The 23,239-nt window shown below is 36.3% G+C and overlaps 1 protein-coding gene across 3 annotated transcripts in view; it reads left to right on the plus strand.

Moving 5' to 3' along the window:
* The window catches only part of FBXW7 (F-box and WD repeat domain containing 7), a 175,429-nt gene that overhangs the window by 80,266 nt on the left and 71,924 nt on the right, over nt 1-23,239 (plus strand). The window contains exon 3 of one of the 3 annotated variants that reach the window (XM_030491265.1): nt 13,414-18,213. The exons of 1 other annotated variant lie outside the window; for it this stretch is intronic. In XM_030491265.1, the coding sequence (XP_030347125.1) occupies nt 13,414-13,419 (6 nt within the window). In that variant the 3' untranslated portion in view covers nt 13,420-18,213. Of the gene's footprint in view, nt 1-13,413; nt 18,214-23,239 lie in introns of those variants that run through there. One more of the 3 variants, XM_030491266.1, reaches the window with a different exon arrangement.

Below are 23,239 nucleotides of genomic sequence, written 5' to 3' on the forward strand. Positions count from 1 at the left end.
TTTTTTTCCCCTCTTGCTTATCCCTGGGATTCTCCTTCTTTCACATCACTCTCTTTAAAAACTTAGGAACTGGCAATTTTTCTCCTCCCTTGGTTTTTCTGAACTACAGTACTGAAGTACAATGAGTTAAGATAAGTAGATGACTCTAGTAAACACAATAAATGGTCTTTTATTTTGGAGCAAGTTTTGCAGTTTTGAACACTATGTTGGTTTAGTATTTTTTTTTTTTTTTTTTTACTCTTTAGGTGCAGAACCTTATTTTTATGTTGGACTGTAATAACATTAGAAATATTCATACTCTGAGATTAGTATCAGTCAACACTTTAAACCTTTGACTTCTTTCTCATTTATATACTACACAACCTACTTGCTAATGATTCCAGGCGTGCCAGATCATTTGGGAAGGTTATGAAACTGTCATTAAGATGTAGTTTGTTAAATATTAAAGCATCCATGGAAGGAATACAGATTCTCAGTTTCTTGGTAGATAGCAAGGTTCTTCCCCATCTGTACTAGCCTGTACCATGCTCCTTTACTACAAATATCAAAACTTATTCTGAAAAGTACTTCTCACTTGCTCTGCTTTTACTTGTTAAGTAATGGCTTCATTTGCTGTGCAAGGTTTGCAGAGGTGTAGCTGTACTTTTGCCTTTTGTAAGCAGAATTGCTTCTGCACTGTCACTTGCAGGTAAAACTGATATTAAATAATTGCTGCTCTGCTAATTTTCCCTACTCTGCAAGTGGACCATAAAGCTTGCTAATTGATATGGGGGCTCTGCTTGTAGTAATTCCAGATGTAGTTTGTTGCTTATCTAAGAACTTTGATATCTAGTTCAGCTTTCTCCTGCAAAGTTCTTGAAATACCCAGTAATTAAATTTAGCTGCTATGTTAAAATGTCACTTGCAGTCAAAGGACAGGAATTTCTTCCATCATAAATCCTCTTTTTTCTTTGCCTTAATGAACGGTGTCTTACCTCTTTTCAGTGTAATTTTACAACTGCTACTACAGAACTAAGTGACAGAGCTAATGTGTAATTTGTGAAGTAAATAATTGTCTATAGAAAAGGAAGTCAAGAATCTCAGTGCCTGGGAAGGAAGTAGTTCAACAGAAAACGTTAATGACAGTTTTGGTCTTAGTTTTCACTAAGAGACTGTATTTAATAAGTAGATTTTCATTTATATCCCCCCCATTATAGAAAGATGAACGTTTTTTGATGTGGCAATTGATAGTTCTGATTTAGGTTCTCATTTATTTTCCCATTACAGAGATTGCTTACTAGACTGAAGACCTAGCTGCATAAGACACAAGTAATTTTCTATTACTGTGCCAATAACTGAGGTCAGTTATTCAACTCCAGTCAAGAAATTAATCTCCACACTGGAAAATAAACCTACAGAGGTTTTGATTGTGCCAGATTTGTCTGTACATTATCTGACTCAATGAACAATTGCACCTTCTTTGCAGTGAAGCATGCATCACAGTGTGTATACCTTCCTTATTTCCTGGTGGTTCTTATAGATACATCCAGTATTTTTCCCCTGAACACACGTGTAATGTGTGGAATCAGGGAAATAGTTTCTTGGTTTAGACTTTCTCAGAATCGATGCGTTGCCACAAGGTTGTATTGGATTGTCTTTTAGTTGCTTGGCCTATGAAGAGCTCCTTAAAAATAAATATTGGAAAGGAACTTGCCTGTGTTCCTCTAACTGCAATATCAGTTTACTTTGTGTAGAATAAATTCAATTGATACTTTCAGGATAACTATCTGCATCAGTGTCTTGTAGTCGCGCACTTTTTCACAGGATTCGAGATAAGTGTAAGTTAGGCATGTGCATGGTTTTTACTCTGCATCTTTGTTCTCAAAATGAAAATGAGGTGTGTGTTTTTAAAAAAAAAAAAGAATTGCAGTAATACCATTTTACTATTTCAACTCACCAGTTACATGCCAACAACATTATGAAGTAAAAATCATGAAAATGTGCTTGAATACTTTGAGTATGCTTACTCTGTTGGGATACATGACTTGTCTAACAAATACACTTGGGAGCTCTGCCCCGCTTAAATATGCCATTTGTTCCTTATGTTGTTCTCGACTATGTGGCAGGTGCTGTTGCCTGATGTGATCGTTAGCCCAAATATCTCCAGACTGTAGTGATACAGCTGTATTTACTGAACATTTTACCAGTGGGTGCTGTTGCTCCAAGTGTTAGTTTTAAGCTGCTTCACCTTTTAGGGCTTAACTGAAGTTGATATTACTGGTTATGAAGTTTGATGCAAATGGTGAATCAAAGCGTGAAGAAAGTAAAACTTCTTCTGGTGAGTTGGTTTTGAGTTTCGTTGACACCCCCCTCCACTTCCCAAATGGGTGGTGTTAAATATTCTTTTGGCTATGAATTTGAAGTGTATGTTTAAAAATATGAGATATTATCAGTACATTTCTTGTATTCACTGATGTTTTATACTTATAAAATTATGAGATCTGAAATTAGCTTAGGGGGTCAGAGGAACAGAAGGTGATCTGAGGACCAGAATTATGTTTAACAGCTGCTGCAGGACTAACATTTTTTCCTGATGCATTTCTCACTCACTGTAATCTCTAAAATAGCAGTATGTCCTCTATTTCTGTGGGAGACTTTTCATTATCTGCAGAACATGTTGCTATTCAGCAAACTGGACGGTAAAATAATTTACATATTTTTACAAATTCTTGAGTATCAAGAGGAAAACTAGACAATGCCAATTTCATTGTTAGTTTAATCATTTCTGAACAGGCAAAGTGCTTAAAAACAAATTTCCAAGCTGTCTTAACAGAATGTTTGAACAGACAGCATCTTACATCTATTACCGAAGGATGATTTTTGACAAACGAACTGGTTTTCTTTGGTAGTATGTGATGTCTGATCTGTGCATGAAGGTATGCTTATGTAGTAATGATATTATGTGCATTTTGTGTAGATTTATTAATCTGCTATTCTGTTTAGGTCATGTTTAGGTGGTGTGTATGTTTTACAGTTTTCTTTATTGATGAAATTTCTGTTGGGAAAATAGAACCAGTGTTTCTATAAAATGTTCTCTTCATCGCATCTTCTCCCTTCTTGTCCATAGTGTGGTTAATGAAAACACTGCCTAAACTTCAACTTCATGCAAATTTTGCCAGAGTTCCGCTCATTCTCTCCTGTCCAAACAAGTTCAGGACTTCATGGAATTACTGTAAATGTTCTTTATGTTAAAAAAAGAAAAAATCTCTCTATAAAACTTTGTGTGCATTGACTCTGTGTAGTAGAACTTATGATGTAATGTTGCATATAGTTAATCAGTATTGAGATTTTAAAGGTGAAGGTCATGAGTTCTTTTGCGTAGATTGGGTATCTGTAATAATCACTGAAATACAAGTGGAAAACATTGCTGTTAGGCGTCTCTTCTGTTGTTACTTCTCTTTTATTTTAACATTCTCCCCTTCTTGCTAATTTAAAATTTTGTTTCTTTAGTTTGTAACAAGAAGAACTGGGAAGAGGGAGAAGATCTGAGAAGGACACAATTACTAGGGAAGTGCAGAGATTTCTGTCCCAAGTCAAGGTGGTCTAAACCAACTATTTCTGTATAGAATCTTCTCTTTATGTTTGTTCTTACTAGAAGCTGATGTTCTCTACTGACTTTACTACCTGACTATATATTGCAAAATATGAAAGGAGCAAATTGTGAATTTTAGTAAGATTCTCTGTAATTCAGTCTTGGGAGAGAGTGGCTATGCTTTTCAGCTGTGTCATGAAATATTACTCTGTTAATGCTTATAAAATTTTAATACATTTGTGCAATCCCCGGTGTCTTTGCTGAAGTGGAAAATGTACCTACTGCTACCACAGATTGCCAGCAGGGATAAATTCCACCTTATTCATCATCAGAAGTCATTACTATTATTAAGTATGAGCAATGTTTCCTGTAAGTGCAAATCACATTCTTATGTCATCCAGTCACTGGTTATGTGTGTTTGAAAGTGGGCAGGAGACCCTTTGTTCTTCTCACTTAAATTACAGAGTGTTCCTTAAGGATGGCAGTTACCCATGATCATTATTGACCCAAATATATTAAGTATTAAAAAATAAAAGACGACAAATAATGAACGTTCTTTTTACCAATGTCATAATTCCTTCAGTTCTAATCTCTTGGTCAGATTTTCTAAAACACACTGAAAATAATTCCCTGAATTAACATGAATAAGCAAAAATGAAATTAAGAAACTGAAAGTGACACAGCTAAATGGAAGAAATCAGACTTAAAATCATTTGTTATGGATCACTTGTTCTTGCCAAATGTAATAATATTGTTCCTTTCAGTTGGACTTCATCCAAAGCAAGGACGCTTTCAGTTCGTACCCTGAGGCAGTCACCCATCAGCACAATTTTTGGCTTTAGTGTAAACTACTAGTATTACATGTCCTACAGCAAGTACGCTAAATGATGTGTTTACATATATATGCATGTGTATCTGTTTTGGGGGACAGACTGTTGGAACTTCCTACACTGTGCCAGTCAGAATTTGGTACTGCTGCACTGCATTTCTTTGCTGGCAGGATTTGAAATTGGAGTATCAGACAAGCAGTAAATTCAAAGCTCGATTTGATTGTCTATATATGAAAGGTCAATTTCTATGAAATACTTATAAGCATTTTAAATAATAAATGATATTAGAACAAATCAGAGAAAGCCAGTGTCTGTTAAAAATACAGGCAAAGCTTCCCCTTCCTCTCAAAAGGAAAGAAAAGTGGGGAGGGGAAGGGGAAGAAAGGACGAATAAAAGATTAAGGTGGCAACCCTACCAACCAAGAGTGTCAGCCCTTCCACAGGGTACCTGCTTTTTTTTTTTGTAGTCTAGGCATTCTTTACTTCACATACCTTGAGGATTATGAATAGCTTCACACCCCTTTGCAGTATGCTATTAACCAGCTGAAAAGGATTATATAGCTTAATTTGGTGCTATCAAATGAATGCCAGTGAAACAATCAGTTGTTGCATTTGTTAGATTTATGTGTATTTTACAGTTCTAGTAAGAAAAACACCATATATAAAATAAACCTTTATCTATATTGTTTCAGACATAGAAAATGTAATACTTGGCATTGTTCAACCTTGTATTTTGGCGGTAGGTAATATAGCTAATATGAACAGCATTATTGTGTTGTCAGGCTTTATACAAGAGGAATTTTTTAAAATGCTAAATAAATGGTATCTGGACAGATTGTTTTGCTATGGAAGGAAAAAAATTTTTTTTTTTTTTAAGGTGTACTGGTGACAGAAATATTTTTACACCTTTCTGAAGTTTGGGGATTGTTCCTTTTCCCATTTAATATGTAGAAAGGAAGAACATTCTAAGTCCAAAACTAATTTTTGGCAGTGCTTTTTGGACACTCCTCAGAAACTGATAATAATTTAAATGTTTTGGTTCTGCCTTGTGTATATTTTTTGTGTGTGTATATAAGTAGAGAATTTCTCATTGAAAGTCTTGCATTTTACATGAAAGGGTGATCCAGTGATAAGAAAAGCTGATTTACTGTATGGAAAACTAATTTTTTCGGTTTCCTATCTTCCTTTTTCAGAAAAGCAGTTTCACTAATAAAACACCTGCTTTCCCTTTCCCCACCTTATCCTCGGTTGGGAATTTGACTTGCATTTTAATCCAGTGTTAAATATTGCATGACTTCCCTACCTGTTGTTGTAGTTCTTAAGTCTTGTCTCAGCTTTATTTAAAGGTGCAACAACAGCATAAATAAGTGGTCAGCAAATAAATTCCTGTAGAGCAGCTGTAGCAATTCTTTTTAACAGCTGGTGCAACTCTGACTAGACCAAAGAGTTAAACTTGCTTATCCAACAAGTCATATTATAGCCAGTGAGGGCCGAACAGGCATTTCTGGAATATTTGTAAAACACAAAATGATGCAGCTGGATTTCTTGCTACATACGTGGGATATTTTCTGAAATGTTTAATGAAGAAATGAAGACACATGCTTTAAAGAGAATTAAAAAAAGAAAAAAAAGTGACAGTGACAACAAGAGCCCATAGTACAGTAAATAAAGTTAGGGGGCTTGCAGAGTAAACCCAAATAATATAGGCCTCTAGTTACGAATGATAATGTACATTTACAGGGATGTCTAAATATGATGGGAATTAAGGCATGGTTAAGTATATATTTTAATGATGTGATAATATCATTAGTATTGATATTATAAAGTCTTGCCAATATGCAGTTCACTAGACAGTCTGTATGTTTCTTTCATAAACACTTAATGTGACTTTAGAAGAAGTTAGTTTGTGCAAATGATCCCCTGTAATATGTCGTGACTTAGGGCAGATCCCATGCCTATAGCTGCGTGTACTTGCATGTTCCCTTCCCATTCTTTTAAAATGAAACTCTGTATTTGTTGAAATGCCTAGGAAGCATTTATCATTGACATCTCTTTGGGACCAGTATTGCATGCTAAGGGATCCATGGACAAAGGTGATCTCGTAGCTCATTTTCGCCCAAAGATGGAGGTCTTGACTACTTCCCACTTCCAGATACTTTTGCTGATTGTCTTGTGCTTGTCTCATTGTGTATCTGTCTAATTTGTGAGCTGTTTACATTTGCTAATCTAGTGCAAAAATAACTCAGCAACCACAAAAATGGGGGATTTTCAGGTATCCTACATACTGGAGTCATTTCAGAGCTCACAAGTCTGACAAGTTCCACAGCCAGTTTAAGGAAGAGTTAGAAATAAAATGACTAGAGTAAGGAGGGGAGGTGTTACTCTTCTTCTTGCTGCTAGAATCTCCAGGCCTGTTTGGCTCATTTCAGCTTCAAAGAAGATCAGCTGTGGGATCAAACAGATCCAGTGGAGACTATTCTTTTTTTACTGAGGGTCATTCAAACCCACTTGTATTGGTGGTTGCAGTTAGAAACTGAAACTAATGAACTGTTGCTGTTGATTAGTCTGACCTACTGCTTGGGTTTCCCAGCAGGCAAGGCTAGTGTAGTTAAATGCTGTACACAAGTATTAAAACAAATCAAATTTGTTAAATGGTCAAATTTGGGTATGACTTCATTTCTCCATTCACCCACGCTTAGATACCAGGATGCGTAAAGAGATATGAGCATGCACATGGGCATGAAAAATGTCTGATAGGTATGTTAATCCGATGATTTCCTGTTTGTTGATATACATGATATTTCGTATCGTCTTTGACCTCTACTACTGGGTTTCTGAGGAATGCTATCTTGTGGAATGTGAAGTATTTTGCTAGACAGCAGCTTTACCATCATCTTTGTCAAACAAATATATGTTTGAACTTTTAGAATTTTTTTCAGTATAGGAGTGTCATACAAGTTGTACCATCTTCCACCAGCAGCTGCAAAAGACATGTTTCCTCCTTGCCTTTTCATGACAAAAAGTTTAAAGTATCTGTTTTGTGTTAGATACAAACTTCTTTCACCACAGTAGTTATTAGTGGCCATGCCTCAGGATGATTCCAGAGCCAGAATTATGATCAGGAAATATCATCTGTGTAAATCCAAGTTAAGAAAATCTGGATTCTTCTTCACTATGTTATTAAGCTTTGTTGCCAAAGAAAACAAAGCTTGTGCGGTTGAGAAATATGCCTGTTGTTGTCTTTCTTCCTTTTTAGATCTTATAATCTCTTGACAAATTTTCACCCAATTTGACAAAAAGAGAGATGAAGATTACACAAATTTCAAGGTAACTAGAGGGTAGGTAGGAAAGGGAGAGATTTTATTAATGCATCTGCTGAGGGAGAAGTCTACAAGGTGACCATTACCTGGTTAGATGCCATTGAAACCATGTGGAATTTGGGTTTGCTGTGACCATGTAAATGGATTCAGTTGTCATTTGTTCCTTAGTTTGTACCATAGAAACCGTTTATTCATCAAAACTCATAGTAAGGCATAAGCCTGAAATAAAGCTTTGCTATGGCTGGACTGGTCAGAATGACTCCTTGTAGGTCCCCTTATGTTTTGGGATCATAAGGTCTTCAACAGGCCATTGTGTAATTCAGGCACAATTTGAACTGGCATGACAATCTCACCTGGTCTACATTTGGGGTTTGGGGGTTTTTTTGTGAAGTATAGAGAAAGCCAACAGTTCACATGCATAACTAGTAGTTTTGCCCCTTCTGTGTAATACTCAAGTGTACATTTTTTAGGAAGTTCTGATCTTGTGAGATCAAAATGATCCTCTCCTTCAACTCACTCCATACCTTTTTCAGGGGTCTAGGTCATTATGTTTTCTTATGCATGATAATTTTTGTGTTGGGTAAACTCGAATATGATAGACTCTTCAGAGCAATAGTATTTTCTGTGCAGCACCACTAATGCAGTTAGTTTTTGTACAGCAGTACCTTTTTTCTACACAGCTTATGTGTTTGCCTGTACAAAGCAGACTAATGTGCATTGTATCATTTAGGAACTATTTATATACTGGTATCAGAAACCCCTCACATAAATGAACTTGGGACCATAGTTGCTCCATATAAGTAGTTACTATTGTAGTATAGACTGTCTTGCTTTGCTAACAAAATGGTTCTTGCTCTTTCTATCATGCTGGATAGGGACCAGCATGAATATCAAGGGAGCAATAAGGATAGTGTATAATGTAAATTATAGTGCATTCTGTATGCTACAGCTATGCAGAGCTTACTAAAATATTTTTTAGGAAGTATTTTATCAAATATTTTCAAAGGATTATTGTGATGCTAGTATTTTGAGAAAGTGACTTTTAAAATGTTGCAGTGCTCTGCTTTATCCATTTGAGGGCAGCTGTTCACCGATTTTAAGAACTCTGGAAGACCTGCCCAGGGTTCTGCTTTCTGCCTTTTATAATCTTTCTGTATTTGCAAATACTTGATTTAGGTCTCTCTAGGTCTTGACTGTTCCATCACCATATTAAAATCATAGAATCACAGAATGGTTTGGGTTGGAAGGGACCTTAAAGATCATCCAGTTCCAACCCCCTGCCACAGCCAGGGACACCTTCCACTAGACCAAGTTTCTCAAAGCCCCATCCGACCTGGCCTTGAACACTTCCAGGGATGGGGCAGCCACAGCTTCTCTGGGCAACCTGTGCCACTGTCTCACCACCCTCATAGTAAAGAACTTCTTTCTAATATCTGATCTAAATCTACTCTCTTTCAGTTTAAAGCAATTCCCGCTTGTCCTGTCATTATATGCCCTTATAAAAAGTCCCTCTCCAGATTTCTGCCCCCTTTATGTACTGGAAGACTGCTCTAAGGTCTCCCCAGAGCCTTCTCTTCTCCAAGCTGAACAAATGTTGTGAGTTTACTTTTTGTTCCAGTAAAGTTAATATGCAAACCAATTGTCAGCTTTAAGAGAAGATTCTGTGAAGTTTTGAGTAAGCTGGTTTTTGTTGTTGTGATAAATTCCTAGATCCATGTCTTAAAACCATGGCCTTCCTGACTTAAGTATATGGAATGAGCTAGTTAATTTTTTAACTTTTGCTTACTAGTAAACAGTTCATAAAAAGCTCTGCTACAGGATCACTTTGAATTACTCTGACTGGAAGGTACAAAAATTGCTTGCTAAGTGCTTTAATTTTACAAAGATGTCTCTTCACTAGATCAGCTAAAAAGGAAAAGTCTTCTGGATTCTTAAGTTTACAGTTAATAGCTCATAACAATCTCAAACTAGTATTTTCAAACTCAAGTTTTCAGGCACTTTTATGTATCTAAACAAAGTGATTTCAAATGTGATCTTCTGATTAAAATGATAGGCAGGCACTTAAAAAGAGCATCATTGGAAATCAGTCCCACTTTAGAAACAGGATGTTAGAGAAATTATTACAAAGATTAAAGCTCAAATTTTCAGTTTCACGTTTGTCAAGGTTATACATGTTCTCACCATGTATAATATAAAAATTACACACTTTTCAAGATAAAAGCAAGAGTGGCTCTTTAAAGTTTACATTTAGAGCTTAAATTAGAATTCCATGTGTAATAAATACAAAAATAAGTGATATCTACTATATGCAATATATTCCTGGCACTTCTAAGATAGCCAGCCATCTCTGTTTTTGTCTTCCTGTTACACCCTCTTACTGCTTAAATTAGACTGTTGTATTTTCAGGCTAAGGACTTTCACTTATTAAACATACATAGCTGTCCAGCATAGCTTGGGGCCTTTAAACATTACTGTAAGACAATAATACCTACAGTCAGTAATGTGTGGCAACTCTAAAAAGAAGTGATGATACATGGAAATAAAATTCAGCCAACAAGATCTCGTCTCCCTAGTGCAAATGTTTTTTCTGGGAGATGATGATGAAAAAGGGGGAAAAACCAGGCAGAGGTAAAAACTGAAGCTCTTGTTGCTGTGGTAAAGTCTGAAATCTAGCATTGTAATTTCACGTGGAGGGAAACAAGTGCTTTATTTTGGTTTGCCTTTATCCGCTTAGAAAGGGGACTGTGCCGAATGTGAACATGATACTTTTTTTTTTTTTCATCTAGAAGTGTGTCCCTAGAATAGTTTGGAAGCTCCTGAGATAAAACTAATGTGGTGCTGGGAGTTCTAACTTAAACCACAGAAGAAGGCTGACAATCAGTTTTGTCTTTTCAAAAGTGTGAAAACAACCTGGACTGGAGACTTGCGCTGCGAGCAGTGCTTGGAAAATGCCATACGTCAGTGTTGTCTGCTCCCCAGTATGTGTAAATCTGTAAATGAGACAAGTTATGTTCCTGTTTTGCACTTTGGCTATGAGTTAATATTTCAAAAAAAAGGGGGGCAGGGAAGTAAGCCTGTAAATTAGTAAGGTACTAGGCTCTGATACCAACCAGTGAGGTCTGGTGCTAAAATACTACCACTCCACCTTACCAAAATCTGACACACTGTCAAATTCTCTTCAGCAATTACACAATGAAATAATCTTTTAAAACTGAGTTTATTTCAGTAGTTTGTCTTAGCACATACATAGACACTTCTGCATGCAATGAAATGAAATATGGAGTATTTATTATACTAGAATCTGAGGTTTGCTTTGTATGAAATACTGTATCTGATCTTATGTTACATATCTACTATTCAGATCTCAAATTATATTAATATAAATACATTTTGGTAAACTTCCCACTTTGTTGGGCTGATTTAGACAGTGACTGGTACACCAAAAATGGAAAGCTTTGACCTTTTGCTTCTTTTTAATAGAGGTGTGCGAGTTGACCTCTTAGGCTTTTGGCTCTGTTCTTTGCTTTGTTCAAAGTAGAAACAAAAGGCTACTCTTTCTTCCTCTTCGGAGTATTTCAGTAAACTTTTCTAGTTTGAGTGAAACTGAGGTCCCAACACACCTTCTAAAGTCTTCCAGCCAAGTGAAAGGCTTATATTTGTCATAGAAACTATGAAGTAATTCAGAATGAAGCTATAAACTGTGGTCTGGTGGTATCGCTGTTGAGTACAGGCTAATAGTAAACTATTTTTTAGAGTTTATAGGATGAAGTATAAAGAAGGAAATGTAAAGAGTCTTTTAGAAGAAAATGTCTGTTTAAATGTGCTTTAGAATGGCATTTGAATGGAATGCTAGAAAAGAAGAAAATAAAATAACCAGTGCATGAAAATACTGTGCTACCCAGCATTCTAGTGCAGCATTTCTGTATGCAGCATCTGTAAAGAAATAAGAATTTTTTTGTTTGTCTGAGGGAGATTTTGTTATGAGTGAATGCTTACTGTAGTGTATACATACTCAATGAAAAATTAGGGATTCTTATAGAATTTTTGTATAAAGTGTTCAACAAGCAAATGTTTGGTCAGGAGAGGCTCTACATGTGAGTGAGACATAAAGCTTGGCTTTTTGAAGGGGAAACAAAGGGCTAAGTGGAGATGCTAATACAGGCATATTTTAATGCTGTCTTTTGTCAAGTTGCAGTGTTGTGCTTCAAGCGTTAAAGCATTACTACACTCCCTCTCTTGCCCTCACATGATTATACAGTTAATTATCTTTGCTGGGTTGTGCATAAAGGCACTTGTAAGATTTTAGTGGTCATTTATTCACTGCGCTACGGACTATACCGGCTTTGTTCATACAAGGCTTTGATGGCTTTCTGCGTCTTATCAGCAATTTCATAAGACATTTTCACTGGCTTTTGTCTCTTTCCACTTAGTTTTGCTCTAAAAGGTTTTCAAAATTTGAATATATTTTTAAGAAACATGTCCACGTATAGTGATCGGAAGGGGATTGTGGGAACCTAGAGGCATTGTAAGCCATGGAAAGCTAATTTGATCAAGAAATTATTTAAAATGGAAATAAACTAATTGTGGATAATCTGAGTAATAGACATTGCTGTTCTAGCTTTGTTTGGTGGAGTAAGACTTTTCCTGAAAAATGGCCCTCAGTCAGGTTTGTTGCTAAGGGCAGGGAGTCCTCTCCCCACATCCACAGGGGACAGTGTTCTTGGAGGAAGAGCCCTCCTCCTTTTCATCAATGTGATGGATGGGCCTGAGCAAGCTGGTGCCCAAACTCCTGATGGCTGGAAGAGAGAAGACTGTTTCAGTACCATTGTATCCCTAGAGCCAAAGCCCCCTGGATGCTGCTCCCTGACAGCAGCAGGGAAAGGGGAGGAGATGGAGGGTGTGGTACCAGTTCATAAGTAAGCAGGACTGGGAAGAAGGAGGTAGAAATCACAGTGTAGGTGAAAATAAAACGGTAGCTTCTACTTTTATTAAATGAACAAATTTTGAGCCAGTATCTTTGTTTTAGGGGACTCCCATTATTTTATTTCAGTTTTTTGTTGTTATTTTAACTTTTTTTCCTTTGTAACTTTTGGACTTAGCAATATATTCTTTTTGTGAAGACAGTGGTTAAGAAACAGCGAAGTCCAGGTCAGTTATTGAGTCACTAGCTGTCAAATTCTATTGAAAGTCCAGAAGCGTGCCCGGAGAGCTGTAGGAGTTGATCCTGCAGTAACACTGCTACTGTTTGAAGGTTGCAGTCCCCTTGGATTCTCCTTCTGAAAGCACAACTCCAAGTCATAGATAAAAATAATTTAAAAATCTTCCTTTAAAGAGCAGGTGTAAGTGGCTGTGGTTATTAAAACTCTGGGAAGTCATGATTTTATTCTTTTTCAATCAGAGGATCCCTTTTTGGAGAAGGGCTCTTCTGACATTGCAGGGGAGGTCCACCAGCTGTTTGACTGGCAGGAGCAGTCTGCCTGCCCCTTGGTAGTTTAATTCCTGTCTATACTAGGATAGCTTGCACTTCACTGAGCAGCAGACAGGTCAGGGCACTTGGCAGGAGAAGGTTGAGAGACAAAGGCAGCAGGCTGTGGGGAGCTGAATCACCAGTCTGAAACTTTAAAAAAAGGAAAAAAGAAATCATGCAACTTTAGAAGCAAATTTTTTAGCAATGTTCTTGCATTATTGGTAGGCTTGACAAAGTGAGAGCGATAAAATGTCCAAACCTGGGAAAACTGCCATCAACCATGGCTTGGTTCCTGTTGATCTTAAAAGTGCCAAAGAACCTCTACCACACCAAACCGTGATGAAGATATTTAGCATCAGCATCATTGCACAGGGCCTGCCCTTCTGCCGTAGGCGGGTAAGTGTAAAAGTCTTTAAAACCTGCGTTTTGATCGCTTGGCTTGCAGCTCAGTGCTTTGTCATGGTGCATTCATTCCATTAAGAAATGCTTATATCTGTATTATCTATTCACTCAGGGTGCTGTAGAGGAGCCCTTGGGTCATTTATTTTAATAATTCTTGTGCTTTAATTTAAATCTGTACATGTTGTCTTAGCTATTGCTGATTTAAAGAGACATGCCAGAGATTCTCTTACAGTTGTAAACCAAATAGATGCAAACAAATGCTGTACAAATAAGTAAAATACAAATAAATATGTATTTTACTTTTATTCACTCTATTAGGTGATGTAGATAGTTTGGAGTAAAATCCATTGAATGCAGTTCTGAATTATATTGGTACATGTGACTTGTTGGATAAAAAACTAGAGAATGTAGAGATGTTAAACTATTTTGTATTTAAACGTTTTTAGTAGGAATTCTTAAAACACAATTTTAATACTTTTGTAACTTAGTAATAGAGATAACATTTTTGCTGTTACAGAAAATAAAAATAGCATGTTACTATGTGCTGGTTGCGATATAGTTTATATATAGACAGTCCTAGCCTGACAAACTTTCATGGGTCTTATGCTACAGCTTCAGGAACTATATGGATAAAGTGGCTCTTAAAGCACATTATATAAATTTTTAAAAAAAGTATCTTTTACATTTTGTTCTGTTTGTAATACACCATTTTCAATAAAAAGTGAGTACTTTCAAAGCAACTTACATCATGATTTTGTTACTCAGTTGCATACTGCTGAGCTCGTATTCTTTAAAGTAAAATTAATTTTTCTTCTTTGTTACTCTTTCAGTAAAATTATAAATAAATTTGTTCTTCATAATGAATTTTCCCAACACTACTTTGAGTTTTCTGTTGCTACTGAATCCATTTATTGATGCAAAAATTAAAATCTAGCTCAGCTTTTGTAAATGTTCTGGCTTTCCTTGAATATCAGCATACTTCTTTTCAGTAAACTTACTCAAATCACAGATGAAATTTAAATTTCAGATTACCACCCTTGAGCTTGATTTCTTTTTACTATGTTGCTTTGAATGTCTAAGAGTATTTCTTATATGTAAAAGGTCTATGGCATGTGTTGAAAGCTAGCAACTTAGTATCAACCTGCAGCAGTGCAAAAATTAGAACATATATATATATACACATGACTAATATTGGATCATGTTCATTGCAGAACAGTATTTTTTTCAGCATTCTACAGATGTTTTTGAACACTGAATAAAAACATTTTGTAAGGTTGAAAGTGCTGAAGTAACCCTCTTTATTGTAATAGATACGCTTTCAAATTTTTGTATGATCTGAGAACTGTTTGCTTGAAAATAAGCGTTTGAAATATGTTTGGATAATTTTGGTTCCTTTATCCTGGTAGAAGTTTAGCAGATACATTTCACAAGTCTTTCTGTGGCTATTAATACATTATACTGTTGGAACTTTAATGCTCATGTTTTATGTGTGTATTTTCTGTAATGAGAAGTGTGGTCACACATTAACTTACCACAAATATGGAAAAAAATAGTTTCTAAAGCAGTTCTCTGAAGACTTTGTCCCAAAACAACCACAATCTATCTCAGTTGTCCTGTCCTCAGATCAATGACTCAGTGGTTTTAGGTCTAGGAGGGTTTAAGAAGCTGTTCAGCATTTTATTTTTCTTTTAGCATTAGGACTAAAGAGGAAATTAAGAAACACTGTAAATGTATGCTTTACCAGCTAAACTATCATCAATCTACTTAAGTTTGTCTTGTCTTCTGAAACTAATAATTCTCAGTATGATGGCTGCTTATAGTGGAAAAGATTGTAGCTCCGCCTTTAGTTTCATGCCTTGCAACACTCAAAGCCTGCACGTAACTCATAACGATTACCATATTGGGTTCCTTCCCAACACACGTAGGTTGCGTATAGGATCCATATATTAACAAAAAAACCCCAAACCACCAAACCTAATTTTAGATATCAACAGATGAGAGAATCGATACTTTTGTTACATAGTCTTAGCACTTTATTAATCATAGCAAGAATATAAAAAGCATTTTTTATGTAAAATAGTTCTGACATAAAGTCTTCACCAATATGCAACTCTTAGATATTTATTTATTTTAAATTCTACTTTTCATTTAACAAGGCATTGCATTATTTAACATTTAATGTTTACACGTAAACTTGATGTGCTTTTACAACATGAGCTACAGTTTGCTTCTAGGTTACTGAGTTGGTAATCTGTCAATACCAGCTTTTTTCTGGCAAGTGTATGGTTGGGCCATTCAAACACTGACACGACTTAAAGATTACCAACCTTCTCCTTGTTTGAACTTATTTCTTCCCATCCTTAATTGTACATTAAACCAAGCAAAACATCTTTAAAATGTGTATTATGATCCTTGGGAGTAAAAATACTTCCGTTATGGAGCTGGCAATTCATAGCTTCTGCATCCTTTGCATTGGTTATGCTGGGCTTCTGTCAAGAAGTGCACTATAAATGGTCACAGGACTTAACAGTTTGCCCTTATGTGTTTTGTCAGTTTACACATGTAGCTAAAACACTTTTCTGCAGTACTACTAATCTGAATCCACTTAAAAATAGTATTACTTAGCATTCTTTGTGTAGTACTTGAGAATAACTTTAGCACATAGCTCTAAATGTACTGTACTTACACAATAAATGCCTCTATTCCTTCAAAGCTCTCACTGAAAACGTTGATGCAGTATCGTTTAATGTAGATATAGCCATGGTCCTCTTCAGTCTTAGGCATATCTTTTGTAGGCACTGAAGAAGATTTTGCAGTACAATGTGAAGAAGCAATGAATACCTTTTGACTAGTACACACTTCAGGTATCAGATATCATTTAGCTCTTCAGTGCGGTGTAATTGCAGCCGATCATCGAACATACTTAACAAGATAGTCACGCATGTCACGTATGTTCCAAAATCAAGTGCTGTATTTTTTTTTACCATGGCAAATAATTTCACCTGGCAAGAAATTAGTCTTTTAGTTAACTATATGATTATTCCCTTAGACTGCTCTTAAACCACTAACAGTGGCAGTGTTTTTCCTTCTGAACCTGTTGTAATTCTTAACTATTTCAAAGGCTATACTTCAAAAATAGATTTCTTCCCTCTTTAGTTTTGCATGTTTTTTTTCTAAAAAGTCCTGTACTTGTTGCTCTTGGAGGCTGTATAACAATTTCACCAGACTGAATATATGTTTTTAAGAAGTGCTAATAAGCTGGAGAATTTGTGAAAGTATCTTGTTCGCTTGCAGCATTCCTTGATTTCAAGTGACTTAAAGTAGAACTGAATTGGTACAAAGCAGGGGTTTCAGTGTGCACCCAGTGGTATTCCAAGCTAGAAAAGATAAGGTAATACATGTATCCATTTTCAGTGCCCATACTCTCAGAATACTCTATTATACTGTACTGTTTTGTTGTATGTGCATATGTTTCACCTTTGAAATGTATCTGACCAAGCTTTGGCAATTCATAAACTTAGCTCATCAATGAAATGCTTCTGTCTGTAGGGTGTACTTGTTAGATGAATATAGGGTAATACATTTAAGCATCAATTTATATAAAAGAGCATGTAATGTGGTGTTACACATTACATACGGTATTGGTCCGTTTTGTTACTACAGTAAAGTACTTGGAGCTAGACTCCGTTTCCTGTTCCTTCCTCTGGTTGACTAGTATGCTAATAATGTATTTGAAATACTAATGCGTCTTATGCATGAACAACTTCACTTATTTGAGCTTAGGTTTTTTATCTCTTCATTTCTGTGTTAAAACAACCAAAACACCCTTTTCATTGTCAGTCAAATCTACATAAATGCTTGTGCCAGCAGTTTAACCAAGTAGTCCATCCATTCAGTTTTTGAAGGAAATATAGTCCTGAATTTTTCTGCAACAAATCATATTTCTTGTTAGAGTACAACATGTTATTTTGTGGATGAGAGTAAGAAGTTACTTAATGGACAAAAAACTATTTGGCTTTCTCTGAAATGGTGTATTGTCCCATACTTCCCTATATGTCAGCCGACTTTGTATCAGGTCCTGAGTAATATGGAAAAGAACAAAACTTTAAACACAACATGAAAATAATTATCTCTTTTCCCTTGGAATTTCTTGTCATTTGGTAAGAAGAGACTGTCAGAAGAGCTTAAGGAAAACTGTATGAAGATGTGCATGTGCATGCATATACATGTATATAATTTTTAATTTAAAACTTAAGGGAGTTTAAAGAGTGTGTCACTGGACAAATCAGAGCACTCCCACGTGCCTGCATATTCTACAGCAGGCTTTTTGGCTCTGGGCTTTGTGCTGGGGAACTTGCGCCATGGCCGCTGGGAGAAAGAAGCCTCTTAGAGTGTCAGAAATAACTTTCTTTCAAAGATGGTTTATCCTTGACTTTAAATTCCCTTGTTTGTGTGAGAATTTGTCACCCAAATGGAAGTACAGATCATGGACTGATCAGTAGATGTCTGCATGAAAGGAAGTTTGTTCTTGTACCCGTGCTTGTTTTTCGTAAAGGAATGTGTCCATTGCTCTGGATATCCAAATACTCACAATAAAGCCAACCTTACAGAGGTTTTACTTTTCATGGTTAAACTTAGTGTTTGATTTCTTGCTTTTGTTATTTTGGGGATTTCAGTTTTGGAAGATTTTTGTAATGAAACAAATAATTGAGAGGTCCAGCAGAAGGAATTTAATTGAAAAGGCCAATGTTTTAAGTGCAAAGAAAAGAGTACTGAAATGTTACAGAAATGAGCAAGGTTAAGTCTTGTGTGACACTCTGCCTAGAGGGTAACTCCTTTTCAAAGATAAATAATCTTGAATAATGAACTATTGCCTCTTTTTTTTAAGTATATGCAGTAGTATCTCCATTCTGAATCTGCTTTTCACATGCTTTTCCCCATACTTTTTCCTGTCTCCTTTCACAAGGAGAATAAAAGTTCTTCCTGTGTGAGGTGATAGCCTTGAAGAAAAGCAGTATGTTACTTATTTTCTCAATGTAGAGCAGAAGCAGTCTAAAATTACCGTCTTCACCCTTCTTTTTCTCCTCCTTTCTGCAATTATCTCCTTCATTTTGCTTGCACACCAAGCACACTCACATACACTTGCACACTCTGTAGTGTATGCGAGAGGGACTAAAGTAGGAATTACAGAAGTGGAAAAAGAAGTGGGCAGATCCTCAGCTACCTGGTCAACTCAAGGTGGCGTGGTTCAACCTACCCGAAGAACCCTGTGGTCTCCCGGGCTATGCTTACAAGAGGTTTGCCAAGCCGTACCAAAATCCATCTTCTAAACTGTGGATCAGGTCAGTTGTAGCCGGTGTTTATGGCTCTGTAGAACTAGATACAGGCAGAAGTATGCTTCTGTCTACCCCTCCCCTTCTGTGGGGTGTTGCAGAAGCTCTGGGCTTAAGATAGCCAGTTGTAGGAGGGAGCACTTAGTCTTCTGTTCAAGCAGCTGTTCCCTCTGTCCCCTGGAAAAAAGAAAGTTGCTAGCTAAACCATGCATATGTAGTCTAAACCGCTGTATTGACTCAAAAACACTTAGACAACCTCTGAAAACTTCCTTCGGTTTTTTTGGGGACTGAGGGGGTGAGGGAGGAGTTGGTAAGTTTTTGTTGTTATCCACTGCAGCGCATGTCATAGCACTCCCAGAGACTGCTTTTTCAGAATATTCAGTGAACCTCTGTCACTGTACTGACTCTTGAGAAACACTTTTATATTTAAATTGTTCTACCTATTTCTGGCCAAGATAAAAGCAGCAATCGAAAACTCATTTATATTTAACACTAGCTAAAATGTTTTTCTTTGTGGTTTTGATGCATTTAAAACTTCCATTTCTTGTGCAGTGAGCAGTGCTGTCTGTTACAGACTGATGTGCGAGTGCAGATGCTAAAAGCATGTTATGAGAGTTCTGCAGTCAGTCACTTCCCATCAGGAGGTGTCAGAAGGAAGGTTGCCTGGGCAATTTTACTCCTTTGTGCCCAATTGTTTAGATGTCTTTAGAAACCTTTATTGTAATTCACGTTGAACTATTCAAACATGCTGGATTGACTCTGAAAGCTCTTTACCTGCTAAAAGTCTGTCTTTTATTGTCTCAAGCTGTGGAGGTTATAGCATCCAGCAGAAGAAAATAGAGAATGGGAGACAGCAGCGGTGCCATAAACTGACCCAGCTGCCTCTCTGCTGATTGATCATGCTGGATGGGAACTCATGAAATGTGTAATTAAATACTTAATTTATTGCTTTGAAACCTAATTGCCTTAACCCTGAATCTCCTTTTCCTCTTTTTGCAGTCCCTTGTATTGCTAAGTAAACATTTTTTGTCCTTCTACAACAAATGAAGCCATTTTAATTTCCTGAACATGAGATTTTTTTTTTTCAGGTATGGGCAAAGGATCCTTTGTGAGGCAAAAAGTGCTCTGCTGTGTCATGACTGTCTCAATACAGAAACACAAAGAGGGCAAATTAGTTTTAACTGGCAGTCTTTGTCCTGGCATTCCCCAGATTTTGAGTGGGAGTTGAACGGAACTAGAATGACACCCAGACGAGTCATAAGCAGGGCTTGTAGCATTAGCATCCTTCTCTTGGGTCTTTGTCACTTATCACAACCGACTGTTGCTCTTTATGTCTCAAACTGTTACTCTCAGGGAACGATGGTTTTGCCAGTTTAAGTAATTCCACTCCTCAGAGCTAAGATCCCATCTCATCCCTAGTTTCACTGCTGGGCTTGTGTTCTCCTTCCAAATTCTGAGACCCTGATCTGCTCTATTTCCCTCGCCCTTTACCTAGTTTTGGATTTCTAATTCCACTTTTTCTCCACAGCTTCTCATTGATATTGTCTGTTAAACATGGGCCTCTTTTTCCTATTCTTCCTTTGCCCTCTTTCAAGCTCTTGGTACGCTTATTTATCTTCATTTGAGGATAAAAATGTTTGAAAATACAGTTTTGCCTAGGGACAACAGCAGTATCTTTCTAAATTCTGTTCAGGTATTTTATAATGTTACTCAATTGCTTGAAAAGGCAAGAAAACAACACTGGACTTGACATGTCTTTTCCCTTTCTATCTTTGTTTTTAGTCAGGGAAGTCTGCACTTCAGATTTGTTTCATTCCTTAAAATTTTTGAGTAACTAGTTGCAAGGTTTCTTGGTAAGAGGACTGAGATGGCTGCAGATCATTTGTGTAGTCACATGCATTTTGATCACATTTCAAAGAAACTTCTCTAGTTACTTGCCTTTCAAATGGTCATGATTTTAACAGTAAAATATACAATCCATGTAGTAGGACAATTATTTACCTTTAAATGTGCAGATAATTGCAAACTACTACATTTTTAAGATGCTGCAAATATACATGTTTGTGACAGAGAAGTGCTGGTTATGTCATATCCTGTGCAAGCAGGTGATACAGTGTATCTGTTTTTAATAACTTTGCTACTACTGTAACATTTTGAAGTAGGAGGCAAAACATTGTAAGATTTGTGTGTGTGGTGATTTTCATTTATTTTGTAGATCTAATATACTGCAAGACCACCAAAGATCCACTGACCCTAAACTGATTGATAAAAGAGAGAAGAAGAATGAGTTAAAATGCACAGAAGTTACTAAAAGTCTAAATACATTCTTCTATATATGTTCTTCCCTTATGAATTATCTGAGTTTAGCAATACTTCCTTAACCCAACTTATTTTATACTTAGTATCAAAGGAACTCATAACACTTGGTAAATGCTAATATATTAAACTTCTTTGTGAGCTAGGGAAATGTTTGGGTTACATTTACAGGGAATAGTATAATCATGTGGCAAAGACAGCAAATATTTTGTGTTGTCATTAGGAAAACATGCTGCTTTGTCTCCTCTTTGTTTCAGATGATTCATTATTTCAGATCATTTATTAAGCTTCTATATGCTGCATTGCTTTGTATGTGCAAGGTAGTAGATAGAATTTTATTTGTAAATTGTGGAAACAAGGCAACTTGTAAGTAGAAGACTCAGGTAAGTAAAAAATTTATTTTAGGAATCCATAATATGTAAATACATGCAAATTTGAGACCAGATATTTTAATATGTGTACCTTCCTGTGGAATTTCTAAAATTGCATTTGACTCCAGTTTCTGTAGTCAGCATGTATTTCAGCTTATAATGTAGCTAGTGTATAATGAAGGTAACCAATTGCAGCTTAGTGCTCTTGCATGGTGTCATGTGGGATCTTTTCTCATGATTTAGATGCTCCCGTTAATATATACAGATCATAGGTTTAGAAAGCATACTTTTATTTCCAAATATTACTATAATAATAATATTGTACTAAATGCTGTATGGAAAATTGTCTCTGCACAGAGAGCTTACTTCTTGTAGAGATGAAAGAGAGAAGACAAAATGGGAATAGAAACATAATGTGGTGTTAGCTGCTAGAAACAGAAAACTGTTCCTTGGCTCACAGGCCAGGAATCTCTAGGTGACACTATACTGCTCTCTTTCTAAGGATACTCTCCCAACAGAATTTTACTTTCTGAAAAGTGAAAAAGAACAGCAGAGGATGTGCTACAAAGGTATTTTTGGTATGTTTTTAGCACCATTTTTTCCTACTTACCCTGTGTTTAGGTAGACTTACTACTATACTTAAACAGTTAAGATTTTATTGCTCTAAGTCAATCTGCATGATACAGTGTTCTGTAAGTGCAAATGGCAATCTCTTCCAAAGCATGTTGCTATTAATAAACTCTAACACAAGATTACTTCTCATGATAACAGCAGCAGCTGGTAAGAATGTTTGCAATTTTAACATATTTGCAGCACTACTACATTCCGTCTTGCATTTCTCCTGTGTTTCGTTGTCAGTAAAATTTCAGACTGAATTCTTACCATGAATTTCTTCAAGCCTCACTGTCTTCCCTTCTTTTGCCTCCCCTTCTCCAAATCCTGTCTAGATACCAAGCTATGAAAAAAGCATCTCTTTTTTTTTTTTTTTTTCTTTCCTGCCTTTTCACACCCACAGTGTTCCTGTCCTTTGCCTCTCTGCGTCTGCTGCATGCAGTTCTGGGAAGCCCTTCCTGCCCACACACCTCCCTTAATGAAATGAGGAATTAGCTGGCTAGTAGCTGGCTAGTCTAATAATTTCTAATTGAACCAGATAAGCCATCAGGTTAAAGAAATATAAGAATACAGCTGCTGCACCATCTATTAATCAATTTTAAAAATACATGCTTTTAGGTTTAAGTATAAATCAATCTCTAGGCAGATAATAAACTCCTATAGTTGCTACCAGTTCTCTTCTCTTGAATGGGGTCCAGAATGTATGCCTGTGCACCTTTGAATTTTGGGAAGGAATATGTTTATTCTAAGCAATAATAATCTTCTGTTTATTTCATGTGTTAGACATGTAAGATTGCCACTTACTTGCAGTTTCCATTCACACTGATGGAAGAAATAAGTAAGATTATCTAACAGACACTGCACATGGCAAAAAACTGATCATACAAATTAAAGAAAGCAAGGCTACATCATCCCTTTAGCTTATGCCAAGATCTATAGTGTTTGTGCTATTTCTGACTGAGATTTATCTAATGGTATAAAATTGCTTCTGATAGAAATTGTTAGTTTTCTCGTCAT

This window comes from Strigops habroptila, chromosome 7 (assembly GCF_004027225.2).
Source record: "Strigops habroptila isolate Jane chromosome 7, bStrHab1.2.pri, whole genome shotgun sequence".
Taxonomy (NCBI): Eukaryota; Metazoa; Chordata; class Aves; order Psittaciformes; family Psittacidae; genus Strigops; species Strigops habroptila.